The 15,051-nt window shown below is 39.7% G+C and overlaps 1 protein-coding gene across 9 annotated transcripts in view; it reads left to right on the top strand.

Annotated features, from left to right (window-relative positions):
- The window catches only part of tasp1 (taspase, threonine aspartase, 1), a 96,385-nt gene that overhangs the window by 43,837 nt on the left and 37,497 nt on the right, over positions 1 to 15,051 (top strand). For all 9 annotated transcript variants that reach the window (XR_005941834.1, XM_041178279.1, XM_041178315.1 and 6 more), the window contains exon 8: positions 13,098 to 13,217. Coding sequence is in view for 8 of the 9 variants with exons in the window: in XM_041178279.1 (XP_041034213.1) it covers positions 13,098 to 13,217 (120 nt within the window). In the remaining variant the exon portion in view is untranslated. The remainder of the gene's footprint in view (positions 1 to 13,097; positions 13,218 to 15,051) is intronic.

The raw sequence follows: 15,051 nt of genomic DNA, 5'->3' as shown, positions 1-15,051 counted from the left end.
TTTTGTTCAATGAAGGGTTGATTGATAACAGAACAGTAGTAAAAATACTGAAATAAATTCTACCATCCTGAAGCTAGGGAGTGGACAGATCAGCTAGTATTGCTGCTTATAATTGATGTCCAGTGGCCTCTGTTGGCAATTGTGTATGTACAGTTACTGGATCAGGCTTGCTTGTGTTGTCTCAGCTGTTGTATAGTCAAATTCCATTTGTTATCCAAGTTCACCCATGCAGCAACATGACTCAGTGCCTCCAGAATCAGAAGAGGGTTGGAATAATTAAAACCACCTGAAAATTCACACTTAGCTTGTTCCCATCTCTTTTGTGAGCCTTGTGTATGGAACTACTGGTTATGATCTTTTTGAAATTTTCAAAACTTTTTTTATAGCTACAAGACCAGTTTATTTCCCATGGCATTTATTGATGGGTGAATCACTGCTCTGTATCACTGGTTTGCTCAGAGTGGGATTGAGGATGGGGAGGGTGTCTCTGTTGAAATATTCCATGAGACCTTCCCAGAGAGTGTGAATTAATTGTTTTGGACTTTTTTTTTTAATATGAAAATAAATAATGTCATCCATACCGTCTGCAGGTAGATAGATTTATTCCTTCACATCCTATATATGTGTTGGCAATATTCTCAGCTCTTTTTCTCAGCTCTTTACTGTTCACCTCTTTTAGGCATGAATTTTTATAGTGATGATCAAAAATACATTAAAATTGTATAAAACTTAAACTAAGTTGGATCTTCTCTTCATTTATGCCTCATGTTAACCAAAATCACCATTTCATTTCCAAACTTTATTGTGAAACTCTTTCCAAATGTGAATCATGATACAATCCTGTAATCTTAGAAACAACTATGACCAGAAACAACAATCACAAATGCAAGTTTAAAAATTAAGCCACTGTAAAATGTTAAAAGCACTGCAAAATATCAAGTCTTGCTTCTGATCATCTACAATTCACTGGCTTTCTCTTCAGCTCTGTCTGTCTACAGCCCTTTTACTACATTTACTGTTGGTAATTTTGGAACATAAGTACTATATAGCATAAACATATTTGCTTTTGAAGTTCCCTCAATAACTTTGGAGAACTTATGATATATCTAGAATTTGATTTTTTTTAAGTATAAGATATCTATTATATAGTTTCCTTGAAGCAGGGGGGAGTGGAATTTGGTAAATAGACTCTGCCAGAGTGCATTGTGATTGAGCAATGTTTTTCAATTTTAAAAAAATCCAGAAGTTGTTGAGATTGATGCATGCAGTGGCATTTTTCTGCTGGCTTGAGTCTTTTTGGCTAATAACGATGGCCGCACAAACTTGCATGAATTTGAGGCAGCTCCCCAGACCCATCATGATCACTGTAACAGAAAACATTGTTGCTGGCAGTTGAAGCAGTGCTGTTACAAATAATGCTAATCATCTTTTTGTAAGTGTAGTTATGCCTTATGTCATCTCCTAACAATGAAAGCAAAATAATGGACAGATGTCATCAAAAAATGTTTGCAATGATTTTGATTGATTGATTGGCTTTTTTAGTTGATCACTGTTGCTGCCTGCCCATTTTTGATGTTTTTTTAAACTTCATAATGGGCACATGCCCTTCAGTTACATTTGTGGCTTGCTGCTGTTTTGTTGATACAAGATCACCTGCAAATAAAACCCAGAATTTCTAGATATAATAGATGTGACTAGATGTTCAAATTTCAAGTTTGACTCACTTAAAAATCTGTGCTAATAATTATGTCTCCGAATCTAGGTAATTTATTATACAGTACAAAAGGGTGCCATTCAGCCCATCTTGACTGTACTGGCTCTTTGAAAGGACAGTTCAAAAGACTCTCTCCCCTGTTCTTTCCCCATAGCCCTGTAATTTTTTTGGCACAGTGTATTGCAGTTGAACTATGTTTATCTGTACAACAGATGCTCTACTTTGAAGAAACTACTTTGGCATGTTTGCGCTGTTCTAAAGTGCTAACTTACTTATGTCACGAGCTGGTGGGGCATGAGCTTACCATCATCATATTCTGCACTGAGGAGTTGCCAATCTGAACTGCACTTCTGTGTGCAAATTCTGGGAAAGAAAACTGGCAGGCAATATTATAAGCAAAAAACTGCGGATATTGGAAATCCAAAACAAAAATAAAAATACCTGGAAAAACTCAGCAGGTCTGGCAGCATCTGCGGAGAGGAACACATTTAACGTTTCGAGTCCATATGACTCTTCAACAGAACTAAGTAAAAATAGAAAAGAGGTGAAATATAAGCTGGTTTGGTGGGGGGTGGTGGGTAGAGCTGGATAGAGGGCCAGTGATAGGTGGAGATAGCCAAAAGATGTCATAGACAAAAGGACAAAGAGGTGGTTATATTATCTAAGGAATGTGCTAATTAAGGGTAGAAAGCAGGACAAGCAAGGTACAGATAGCCCTAGTGGGGGTGGGGTGGGGTGAAGGGAAGGGATCGAAATAGGCTAAAAAGTAGAGATAAAACAATGGATGGAAATACATTTGAAAATAATGGAAATAAGTGGGAAAAGAAAAATCTATATAAATTATTGGGAAAAAAGGGGGTGACCAGAAAGGGGATGGGGATGGAGGAGAGAGTTCATGATCTAAAATTGTTGAACTAATATTCAGTCTGGAAGGCTGTAAAGTGCCTAGTCGGAAGATGAGGAACAGCACCTCATCTTCCGACTAGGCACTTTACAGCCTTCTGGACTGAATATTGAGTTCAACAATTTTAGATCATGAACTCTCTCCTCCATCCCCCCCCCCTTTCCGATCTCCATTTTTTTTTCCAATAATTACATAGATTTTTCTTTTCCCACCTATTTCCATTATTTTTAAATGTATTTCCATCCATTGTTTTATCTCTACCTTTTAGCCTATTTCAATCCCTTCCCTTCACCCCACCCCCACTAGGGCTATCTGTACCTTGATTGTCCTGCTTTCTACCCTTAATTAGCACGTTCCTTAGATAATGTCACCACCTTCAACACCTCTTTGTCCTTTTGTCTATGACATCTTTTAGCTATCTCCACCTATCATTGGCCCTCTATCCAGCTCTACCCCCCTCCCTTAAACCAGCTTATATTTCACCTCTTTTCTATTTTTACTTAGTTCTGTTGAAGAGTCATACAGACTCGAAACGTTAAATGTGTTCCTCTCCGCAGATGCTGCCAGACCTGCTGAGTTTTTCCAGGTATTTTTATTTTTGTTTTGGTAGGCAATGTTAATGGCTACTAAGCAACTGTTTCAAATAGTACAAGTAGATAATTGGGGGGAAATTGCTTTCAGTCTATTTTCTTGGCTGCATATGGTGAGTGGTATGTTTGAAAGCAGAAAATATAATGGAAAACAAAATGTTCTAAACTAGGTAAAAGATGACACTTCTGAGATTGTTAATTTATCCACTGTCCACATACTTAATGACTACAATATCTAGATGTATGTGAAAATTTTGGTAGAGACAATTTCTCAAATAAATTAATGCTCTACAAGGTCAAGTGTTTGCACTGAAACATGGCAAACACAAAATAATAGAGCAACCTCAAACCAAGCTGGATAAAGAAATTAATAGGCTGGGTAGCAGCTTTGTACGTTGGGAAGTGTTATTTCCTTTTGATAAGATCTTTCCTAATCACAGTTGATCTTCATTCATACATGCAATCTCAGCTTTTATGGAGAGCATTATACAAAATAAGTTACACCAGGAATTAGGCCAGCATGGAGTATAGTAGCAACAAAGTACTTGACATTCTGAGATATGAAGCCAAGGGAACAAAAGCATGCATATGACTCCTAATTGCTATATTACAGTTGATCTTTGTATGGATCCCTTTCTATGTTCTTGCCTAACAGCTGGCTTTTTCTGTGCAGAGTAAAACTTAATTTCCTTTGCAGGCTTCTCCTGGGCCAGGAACTAGACTATAATGTTAAATTTGCTGGAGCCTGGACAGATGAAGATGGATAATCTGAGCATCTGGCAATTAACTGATTTGTTATTTTATCTGAATTTTAGCTTGCATTTTTCAGCAATGATTTCATAGAGCAAGTGGAACCGTCTTTTTTTTCTGATGGAAAAGCTTTGAGATTTGAGTGCTGTAAGATTTCAGGGTTTGGGGCCACAGATACCTAAATAGGCAGTCGACTACTCATAAGTAATTTTAAGAGCGTATTAAGAAACAACAGTTTAGATAAGATACATTAACTAATTAGACAGAAAAAAGTATACGACCCGTAACAATTGAGAGCAATTTGCTGATCCCAGAGGGCGGACAAACGGTTGGCACAGTGTGTTGATATCATCTTCCTCCTCTTCATCCATTCTGAAGCAGGCAGCTACCGACGAGTACTGCAACCTCAGGATTACCTCACATGGACCTCACCAGGATCTCTCATCAAGACCTCACCAGTATACGACCAATATATATACCCTTTTTGGGGGTGCTAGTAGTTTACCCAATGTCAATCGCCTATTCAAATAATGGACACAGGACAGGTACTCAAACTTCAGGGTGGTGACAACCCCCCACCAACCCAGTACACTACCCTGCTCAAGGTCAGCTTTTTAGTTTGCACCACACTGAGGGTCATATCCTGGTCCTTTCTAATCAATTGCATAGATAAGGGGGTGCACAAGATGTCAGCCTACCAGCTTAGGAATGTCAGCATGGCAGCATGAACTAAGACTGTTTAGAGGTCAAAGTGTTTAGAAGTCCTCTTTCCAGAGAGAGAAGCAATGCTTTTAGAAAATCCTGTAAAGGTCCTATGTTATGCAGGAAATACCTGTTTATTCAGTTTCTTAGTGCTGTCTTATTTAAATGTTGAGCAAGAAGAGATGCGCTGACTGGCCACCTGTGTTGAGGGTTAGGGGTACCACAGCAATTGTTTTGAGTGAATAATGCTTAAGCCCACAAGAACCAATGGGTACAAAAGATTCTGACACCTGACTACAACCACATAGGATAATCTGATGAATGAAAAATCACATTGCTCGCCTTTTTCTCCCTTTTGTCCAGATGTTTTGATTCCTGTCAGAGCATTAGTGGTTTATTCTGGACTGAGAATTTGCCATATTATTAATTCAAACTAATTCCATATAGAGAAAATATCTAAGGATGGCTGTCCTTTACAGGAAATTTCCATTCTTGAACCATGTCAGTTGTTCTAAGATCTTTCAACCTTTTTCTTAACCATTATGTTAATAATTCTGAAATTGTTTCATTCTTGCCTTCATATTCTGGATGTGTCTGTCGCTCAGCAGGCTGGCACTTATTGCCCATCTCTAATTGTTCTTGGGAAGGTGGTGGTGAGCTGACTTCTTGAATTTTTTGCAGTCTATGTGGTGAAGGTACTCCTACATCACTGTTAGCTAGTGAGTTCTAGGATTTTGACCCAGTCCCAGTGAAGGAATGGCAATATGTGTTCAAGTCAGGGACATGAGGTACTAGTGATTGAATGCACCTGCTGTGTTTGCCCTTCCGTGTGATGGAGGTCACTGTTTTTGGAGATGCAGGGACCTGGATTTTTCGGATGGCAAAATTTCTCTTCCCACCATCTGAAGAATCAGTGGCAAGCACTTCGTTGCCGATACTGGCTGCTCCACAGCCATTTAATTCTCCAACAAGCGTTAATTGGCTGAAGGCAGGACTCCTGCCCTTCAGTCAGGAGAAAATCCCGCCTCACAGAGCTGCTGGCCAATCTGATTGCCTGGCAGCTCCAGAAGCGACTGTGGCCATGACTTTTTAAATATTCATTTATGGGATTTGGGCGTTGGTGGCTAGGCCAGCATTTACTGCTCATCCCTAATTGCCCTTGAGAAGGTGGTAGTGAGCTGCCACCTTGAACCGCTGCAGTCCACTGCAAACAGTTGCCGGTATCTGAGTTCCGGCAGCCCAGGGCCAGTTATGTTTTGGGGCCTAAGGTTGGGGAGGATAGGTGAAACCTGCTGAGCTGAGCAGAGGGGTTTAGGGATGTTGGAGAAGAAATGGGAAAGCCCCTGGAGGGGGCCAGCCCTTGAGGGGTGTAGGGCCCGATGCTAAAATGAGGCTGCTGGTAGAGGTGTCCTTCCTGCCCGAGGCCCGAGTAGGGTTTCTTTTCAGGCTTCCCCCTGCCCCTGAACTCCTCCTCCCAGCCTGAAAACTGAGGCTGGGCAGGAAACGGCCCTTAAGTGGTCAATAATTGACCACTTAAGGGCCTCATTTGGGACAAGGGCCAGCTGGCCAGCTTAGGCATCATCTAACCCAGTGTAAAATTGCAGAGATCGGGGTGGGTGGGAACCCAGTGGGAAGGCCATTCACAAAATTTTATGGCCACCCCCTGCCGACAAACCAACTGGTGGGGGAATGTAAAATTCTGCCGCTAAAAAAGCCTTGTGAGGTATTGTAGTGTATCCTGAAGGTAGTACACTCAGCAGCCGTGGCATACTAGTGGTGGAGGGAGTAGATGTTTCAGCTATTGGTGGGGTGCTGACCAAATGGGGTGCTTTGGAAACAATAAGAAGGAACTTAGGGTGAAATATGATTACAATACTCTATGTAAATTTAATAGCGCTTTTCATAATCATCGGACGTATCAAAATTCTTTACAGCCAATGAAATACTTTTGAAATGTAGCCACTGCTGTAATGTAGGAAACACAGCAGCCAATTTGTGCACAGCAAACTCCCACAAAAAGCCATGTGATGATGAACAGATAATCTGTTTTTGTGATGTTGATTAAGGGATTGAATATTGGCCCGAACAACGGGGATAATTCCCCTGCTGTTCTTTGAAATAGTGCCTTGGGATCTTTTATATCCACTTGAGCAGGCAGGTGGGGCCTCGGTTTAACGTGTGACACCTTCAGCAGTCCAATAGTCCAATCTTCATGGGGAAGTGGTGACATAGTGGTAATGTCACTGAATTGGTAATCCAGAGGCCCAGACTAATGTTCTGAGGACATGTGTTCAAATCCCACCATGGCAGCTGGTGGAGTTTAAATTCAATTAATTAATTTAAAAATCTGGAATTGACCGTGAAACTATCATCAATTGTCGTAAAAACCCAGTCTGGCCTACCTGTGACTCCAGACCCACCGGCCTAATCATTTCAGTTCAAGGATAATTAGGGATGGGCAACAAATGCCAGCCTTGCCACCCAAGGCCTTTTATTCATATGTAAAAAGCAAGAAGGTAGCCAGGGAAAGGGTAGGCCCACTCAGGGACAGAGGTGGGAATGTGTGTGTGGAGCCAGCAGAAATAGGAGAGATACTAAATGAGTACTTCTCATCAGTATTCACCAAAGAGAAGGACTTAGCGGTCGATTTGACTAGGGAAGAGAGAGTGTAGATAGCCTGGATCATGTTGGGATCAAAAAAGAGGAGGTGTTAGATGTCTTGAAGAATATTAAGGTGGATAACTCCCCAGGGCCAAATGGGATCTACCCCAGAGTACTGAGGGAGGCAAGGGAGGAGATTGCTGGGGCTTTGACAGAAATCTTTGTATCCTCACTGGCTACTGAGTACTGGAGAATGGCCAATGTTGTTCCATTGTTTAAGAAGGGTAGCAGGGATAATCCAGGAAATTACAGGCCGGTGAGCCTTACGTCAGTGGTAGGGAAATTATTGGAGAAGATTCTTCGTGACAGAGTTTACTACCATTTGGAAGCAAATGAGCGTATTAGTGAGAGGCAGCATGGTTTTGTGAAGGGGAGGTCGTGTCTCACTAACTTGATCGAGTTTTTCGAGGAAGTGACAAAGATGATTGACGATGGAAGGGCAGTGGATGTTATCTACATGGATTTCAGTAAGGCCTATGACAAGGTCCCTCATGGCAGACTGGTACAGAAGGTAAAGTCGCACGGGATCAGAGGTGAGCTGGCAAGATGGATACGGAATTGGCTTGATCATAGAAGACAGACGGTAGCAGTGGAAGGGTGCTTTTCTGAATGGAAAGGTGTGACTAGTGGTGCTCCACAGGGATCAGTGCTGGGACCTTTGCTGTTTGTAGTATACATAAATGATTTGAAGGAAGATGTAACTGGGCTGATTAGTAAGTTTGCAGATGACACTAAGGTTGGAGGAGTTGCAGATAGTGAAGAGGATTGTCAAAGCATACAACGGGATATAGATGGGTTGGAGACTTGGGCGGAGAAATGGCAGATGGAATTTAATCCGGACAAAAGCGAGGTAATGCATTTTGGAAGGTCTAATACATGTAGGAATTATACAGTAAATAGCAGAACCTTTAGGTGCATCGATGGGCAGAGGGATCTGGGTGTACAGATCCACAGGTCACTGAAAGTGGCAATGCAGGTGGATAAGGTAGTCAGGAAGGCATATGGCAAGCTTGCCTTCATCGGCAGTGATATTGAGTATAAAAGCTGGGAAGTCATGCTGCAGCTGTATAGAACCTTGGTTAGGCCACACTTGGAATATTGTGTGCAATTCTGGTCACCACATTACCAGAAGGATATGGAGGCGTTGGAGAGGGTGCAGAGGAGGTTTACCAGGATGCTGCCTGGTCTGGAGGCTTTTAGCTATGAGGAGAGATTGGAGAAACTTGGATTGTTCTCACTAGAGGGACGGAGATTGAGGGGCGACTTGATAGAAGTTTACAAAATTATGAGTGGCATGGACGGAGTAGATAGTCAGAAGCTTTTTCCCAGGGTGGAAGAGTCAATTACTAGGGGACATAGATTTAAGGTGAGAGGAGAAAACTTTAGAGGAGATGTGTGGGGCAAGTTTTTTACACAGAGGGTAGTGAAGGTCTGGAATTCACTGCCAGAGGAGGTGATGGAAGCAGGTACGATAGTGGTGTTTAAGAGGCAGCTAGACAAATACATGAATAGGATGGGAATAGAGGGATACGGATCCCGGAAGTGCAATATGTTTTAGTTCGGCAGGCAATATGATCGGCGCAGGCTTGGAGGGCCGAAGGGCCTGTTCCTGTGCTGTACTTTTCTTTGTTCATGAAAGAATAAAGGAAAAAAAAAACAGAACAGCACTCTCTTAGAACTGCACTGGAATGTCAGCTTTGATGTTTGTGCTCAAATCCTGAAGTGTTAATTTAATATTCAGCTGGTGGAGTTGAAGGCATTTGTACTAACTACAGGAATGAGTGTTTTTTTTCCTAGTAACTAAAGGCTTCCAATGGGTCATAGCTTTGCAATGTAATATTTTGGCTAAAGATGTCAAAGGAAATACAAGGAGACTGCAACTGGTTGAAGGTGCATGATTTCTAAAGTGACAATGTCTTCCATAGCCATGGTGCACAGTTGGTAACCAGACCTGTGTCAATCTACTTTTATGAGGGGAAACTTGTGAAGTGTTGGATTTGATGTTTTGGATTTGATTTAACAATAAAATAAATCTCCTTCAGAGTTGAGGTTTATCCTGGCATTGGCTTTTGCTTGCTTTGGCTCAACTCTCTAAAGGGCATGTATTTGAAGTAATATGAACCTCTTGAAGAAGCAGCATGGTCTCTATTTGGTCTGAGGTTCTTGCATAGGCATAATGGAATGATAGGAGGAGAAAATTGGGCGATGTTTTTACATAATTGAGCTTTATTGCTGACCATTGTCCAGTACATCTAGCTCCATCTTGTGACTTTATTTACATCATGAAGTAAAGGTGAAAGAGGTTACTACTATGTATCTTTAGTCAATGGTTGTTCATTGCCAGACACTAGACTTCTTATAATGAAGCTTACTTGAAGTAGGGAACTGAAACATAAATTTTTGGGGAATTTTAGCAATTACACGTTTTTAATAAATATAGCTAAAGTAGAAGATATTTGTCCCAGAATCCTTATAGTACTATCTGGCTGTACTAGAGTTGTGAGTTATTGATTCAAAACCTCATCTGGTTGAACTTAAACTGTACATGTTGCTTCCCAGTGTACTGTGGAGGATATTTTCTGGTGTATGGATGATATGGTATTTTTGGGCACATGACCAGATGCTATTCCTTGTCTTACCTTAAATACTATCCCCTACTAAGAGGAGGAGGAGGTTGGTCGGGGAAATGTAGGAACGCTAGTGGCTTTTAGGAAGTGGTTGGGTCTAATTGCCAATGCAACATTCCCTACTTGGAACCCTGAGTACATATTTGTTGTCCCTCCTCTCATAGAGGTAGCTGAAAATAGGAATACGTGTACATTTGTAATAAAGAACAATAGATTTATTTAAGTTGAGCCTTTGTTGATGTAGTGAGTTTTTCTTCTGAATTCCATTATTTTGTTGCTAATTTTCTTTCCATTGAGGAACCAGGGAGTGCTGTTTGCTGCAACAAAATCATTCGGTCTGATAAAAACAGGAGCCAATTTCTGTATGAATCCAAGAGATGCAATTTAAAACTATGGCCCTACCACCTTTATTATAGTCATGAGGCTGGTATTTCTCATAAATGCTTAGTAGCTACTAACAACTAGATGCTTCCTTTCATTTATGATTTGAGGTGCTCTCGGGTTTCTCAGATTTACAGCTGTCTGTCTTTTCGTAGCAGTTTATCATCAGCATAGTAAGAAATGGTGATGTAAACAGACTATTTGTAGTCTGCTTGGCATGTTCACGAGATGTGGAACAAGTTGATAAAAACATTTCCTAAAGTAATTGGTCCACCTTTGAATGCAGTGCTCTTCATGATATCCAGTAGTCAGGACTGGTCGCTGCCATTGTTATTCTTTTACTAGCCAGTAGGTGGGGATATTTGAGTGGCACAGTTGATACAATAATTACAATCTTTTTTCCCTTCCAGCAATTTCCTCAAATACCTTGTGCTAATTTTACATACTTGGGCTCAAAATTAATTATGGCTGGGTTTTGGGTGGAGGGAGAAAGAGAAGAAGTTTTATTTTAGGAAAGCCTGACATTTACTATATTGTGTGTTGCAGTGATATAGTTCACCAAATTACTGTGGCACACAAGAATTTGAGCTTCTGTTGAGGTTCTTTCTCAACTTATTAGATGTTCTTATATTATTCACTATTAATTTGGTAAATTAACATCTTCCGGATTCAGAGTATTCTACTTTTCATTGGCCAACTCTTATTTGTACAGTAAGCATTTTGTATGATTATTCTGATGACATTTAGATAGCTATGTAGGTCAAAGCCACCCAGAATCCTGTTTTCAAATTTGTGGAAAAGCTTTTCTAGCAAATAGGTTATCCAGTTAAAAATTGGGAAAAATTCATTTCACTTTGGACAAAGAAAAACTTGGGAGTAAACCAATCAAGAATGAAGTTGTATTGCTTCTCCTTTTCTGAATGAAGACGGAAAAGTAAAATCGTTTGCAGTTCACTTAGAAAGATATAACTGTCAGGTCCTCAAAGTATTTTAAAAATTTGTAAAATCACTCTTGGACATCAAATAAGAAAGGCTAACGCCATTATTGTAGGAACATAGCAAATGTGACTAGGTCATTCAACCCCTCAAGCCTATTATGCCATTCAGTTAGATTGTGGCTGATCTGTATCTTTGTTCCATCCACCCATTTGAACTCCATAACTCTAAATATCCTTGCCTAACAAAAATCTATTAGTCTTAGTTGTTTTTTTTTTCAATTGACCCAGCCTCAACTACTTTTGAGGGAAGTGAGTTCCAGATTCCTACTACCCTTCATGTGGAGAAGTGTTTCCTGACATCACCCTTAAACAGCTTAGATCTAATTTTAAGTTCATGCCCCCTTGTTCAGGACTCCCTAGAGGAAATAATTTCTCTATCTTCCCTATCAACTCCTCTTAATCATCTTTAAATACCTCAATTAGACCCCCCCTCCCTCCAATCTTTCATACTGGAGGGAATACAAGCCTAGTCTATGGAACCTGTTTCTCATAATTTAACCCTTTTAGCTTCAGTATCACTATAATGAATCTGCACTGAATCTCCCCAAGGCCAGTATATCATTTGAGGTGTGGCACACAGAACTAAATACAGTATCATAAATAGTAATCAGACCTTTGTATAACTGTAAAATGATTTCCCCTTTTGTTTGCTGGTCTCCCTGAGGTAAAGTCCAGTAAGGCTAGTCTCATTTCTCATTTATTTCATTGCTCTCCATTTAGTTTTATGACTGTAGCTCTATACATTCACTGTTTTTGCCAAGAAATTCTACTGTGCCTTATTTTTAGTGTCCTGTTAGCATATGGAGTAACACTGTATGCATGTACATAAAGACGACCATTGCTGAATTAATCACTACTATAGTAGTAGAATTCGAATATTTTACTAGAAATGCACAGGGAAAGCTGAGGTATTAAAGAGTTTAGGAATTTAATGACAGAATTGCAGATGACTTACCTATATAATCATTTTAAAGCATCTTGTAAAAATAAACAAGAACTAACTTTGACATTAAAACAATAATGAAAAGAAAATTGGATATGTCCCTGGATATCCACAGATTTATATATTTTAGAACACAAAACGATATTGGGTTGTGAAATCAAGATCAAAATATTCCTACTAATTCCAATGGGAAAAGTATCAATTTCTGAGCAGTGATATCCTTCACTTGACTGATTATTAAAAAAAAATCATTCCCCTCCCTCAAAAACTGGCCTAATGTACTTGAACTGTATTCAGTAATTTCTACTACATCTGTAACCACTTGGCTCAATGGTTGCACTTTATGAAAGAAAATGACATGTTCAAGTCCCACTCCAGAGAATTTAGGCCGGCACTTCAGTGCAATACTAAGGGAGCGCCACACTGATGGAAGGCACCATTTTTCAGGGGAGAAGCTAAAACGAGATCTCATCTTCCACCTCAGATGGATGCAAAATATCCTTTGGTACTATTCAAAGAAAAACAAGGTTGTTACGATGATCCGGCTAGCATCTATCCTTCACTCAACAGCACTAAAATAGGTTATCTGGCCATTCGTCACATTACTGTTTGTTGTGCCTGGGAGTGTAGAAATTGGCTTCTGCATTTGGCTACTTTACAGCACCAGCAAGTTCAAAAGCAGTTGGCTGCAAGGCATTATGAGGTGCTTAAGGATGTTTCTGAATGACTTGATAAATTTAAGTTTTTTGGGGGGATTTATAGCATGTTGTTTTGTCTTCTTGCGATTCTAAGTATATACTTATTCTGGTCTTTGTTTCTTTTTTTAGACTAACGTCACAGCTTCACTTGATACTGTTGGGGCAGTAGTTGTGGACCATGAAGGAAATGTTGCTGCTGCTGTTTCCAGTGGAGGCTTGGCAATGAAGCATCCTGGGAGAGTTGGCCAAGTAAATATGCTTCTTTCGTTTGCAAGATATTTGTATTAACATCCTAAATATAGTCTTTCCTCTGGTCTCAGTCAAGAAATAAAATCACTTGCTGCTGAATGCCAACAGCAATAAACAAATGTGCATCATAGACATCTATCATGTCTTGTGGAAATATTGTACATTGAAAATCTAATTTTTTGATAATTATTTTAGGCTATTAATTCTTACTTGGGCGCTTATTCACTCACACTTCATTGAATTGGCATGTGTTGCATTCAGGGAAAATACAACCATGTAACAATGAGATTTCTATATATTTCTGATGTGATAGTAAATGTGTTTTAAAAATTGAGTTCAACCTGCCTTTAAAGGAAGCTCATTCTATCCATACCAGAAATACTGCAGACATCATGTTCCTAATTAGCTCTTGGTAACCTTTTATCTCAAGCTAATCCAATTATTGTATCTTTAATGGACAATGGTTATTTTATGCCTAAGCTCCAGTTTATGCCTTTTCTAAAAAACCATAAGCGGACACTTGGGTTGCCATCTTTATGGCCAGGGCCTATGCCAAACAGGCAGTCACTATTTTAGTTGCTGTCAGATATTTAAAGAAAACAAACTGATACATGGCAGGGGCCTGCAGTTCACCTCTTAACCTACACAAGTGTTAAAAATGGTTAACATCATTGCTTGACCATTGCAAAGGAACATTGATCATTAAGTGGACATCTTTTAAAATTAATGTAAAGACAGGTTTCCCATTGCCTCTAGTTTCAACTGCTTGAGAGGACTTGAGGTATTTGCAAGCTCACCTTCCACAGAACTTCAGTCAGAAGCAACTGAAAATAATTTGAAGGATTCAAGGCTCTCTTCTGGTTTTGAAACTGTGTAATTGTGCAGGTCTAATTATACTTACTATCTGACTGTGCTTTACGTCTCCTATCTGTTATGTTGCAAATAAAGCTACCCATATAAGCCTGGGTGGAAAGGCTAAGAGTTTTATGTATTTACTGCTTTTTGGAGTAAATGGGACAAAATAGTGGGTATTCCATCAAGTCTGATGTGGATAGTTAAGGTTTATCGATGCCCAGATAACACGCTGTCTCATTCATGGCATGGATGAGAGCACAGGTCTTGGTTCATGGAAGACTTGATCTTCTTATGGAAACTGACTTCTTGCTATGTTGGGAGAAAGTCTAAACTATAACAGTGTTGTATGCGGACCAATGAAATGCAAAAATTCTAGCATCTAGAGTCTTGCCTCCATTTGGAGGAAATGGCAACCTGTTGGGTTTTCTGGCAATACACTAAAGAGCAAAAAGATCAAAAGTTAGAAGAATGAATAAGAATACAGTCGAACATAGGGTCTAAAACTAGTCATTGATCACTGCCAAAGCTTTAGGTGTATTGTGAAAATATTAATTAAAAGGTAGATCTTAATTATATATTGAATGGGTAACATGCACAGTAAACTTTGTTTTCCGGCACTCTACCCACTGGAATTCTCTAGAAATTGGAATTTCTGACGTTCCTCTAATATGAATCATCACTTTACCAACCAGAAGCAATTATGAAGTTATCCAGAGCCTATACCTATATACTGTATAACTTTAATTTATGTTTTAATGTACTATTGAAAATTAGAAGTAAAGAGAATACAGTTCTTTATACTTCCTGAGTATTAGTTCATGCTACAGGTATTGCACTGTATTCCGTTGGTAAATGGAACTCTCTGTTAACCAGCACCACCCATTCTCCCCACGTGCTGGATAATAAAGATTTTACTGTAAAATAACTATAAAGAAAATGAATATTTTAGGCACAATTTCTCTTTCTGTTGAAGTTCACT

Source organism: Carcharodon carcharias, chromosome 2, assembly GCF_017639515.1.
Source record: "Carcharodon carcharias isolate sCarCar2 chromosome 2, sCarCar2.pri, whole genome shotgun sequence".
NCBI classification, from domain to species: domain Eukaryota; kingdom Metazoa; phylum Chordata; class Chondrichthyes; order Lamniformes; family Lamnidae; genus Carcharodon; species Carcharodon carcharias.
The sequence above is the reverse complement of the archived record's forward strand: the minus strand, read 5'-3'. Positions and strand labels throughout refer to the sequence as shown.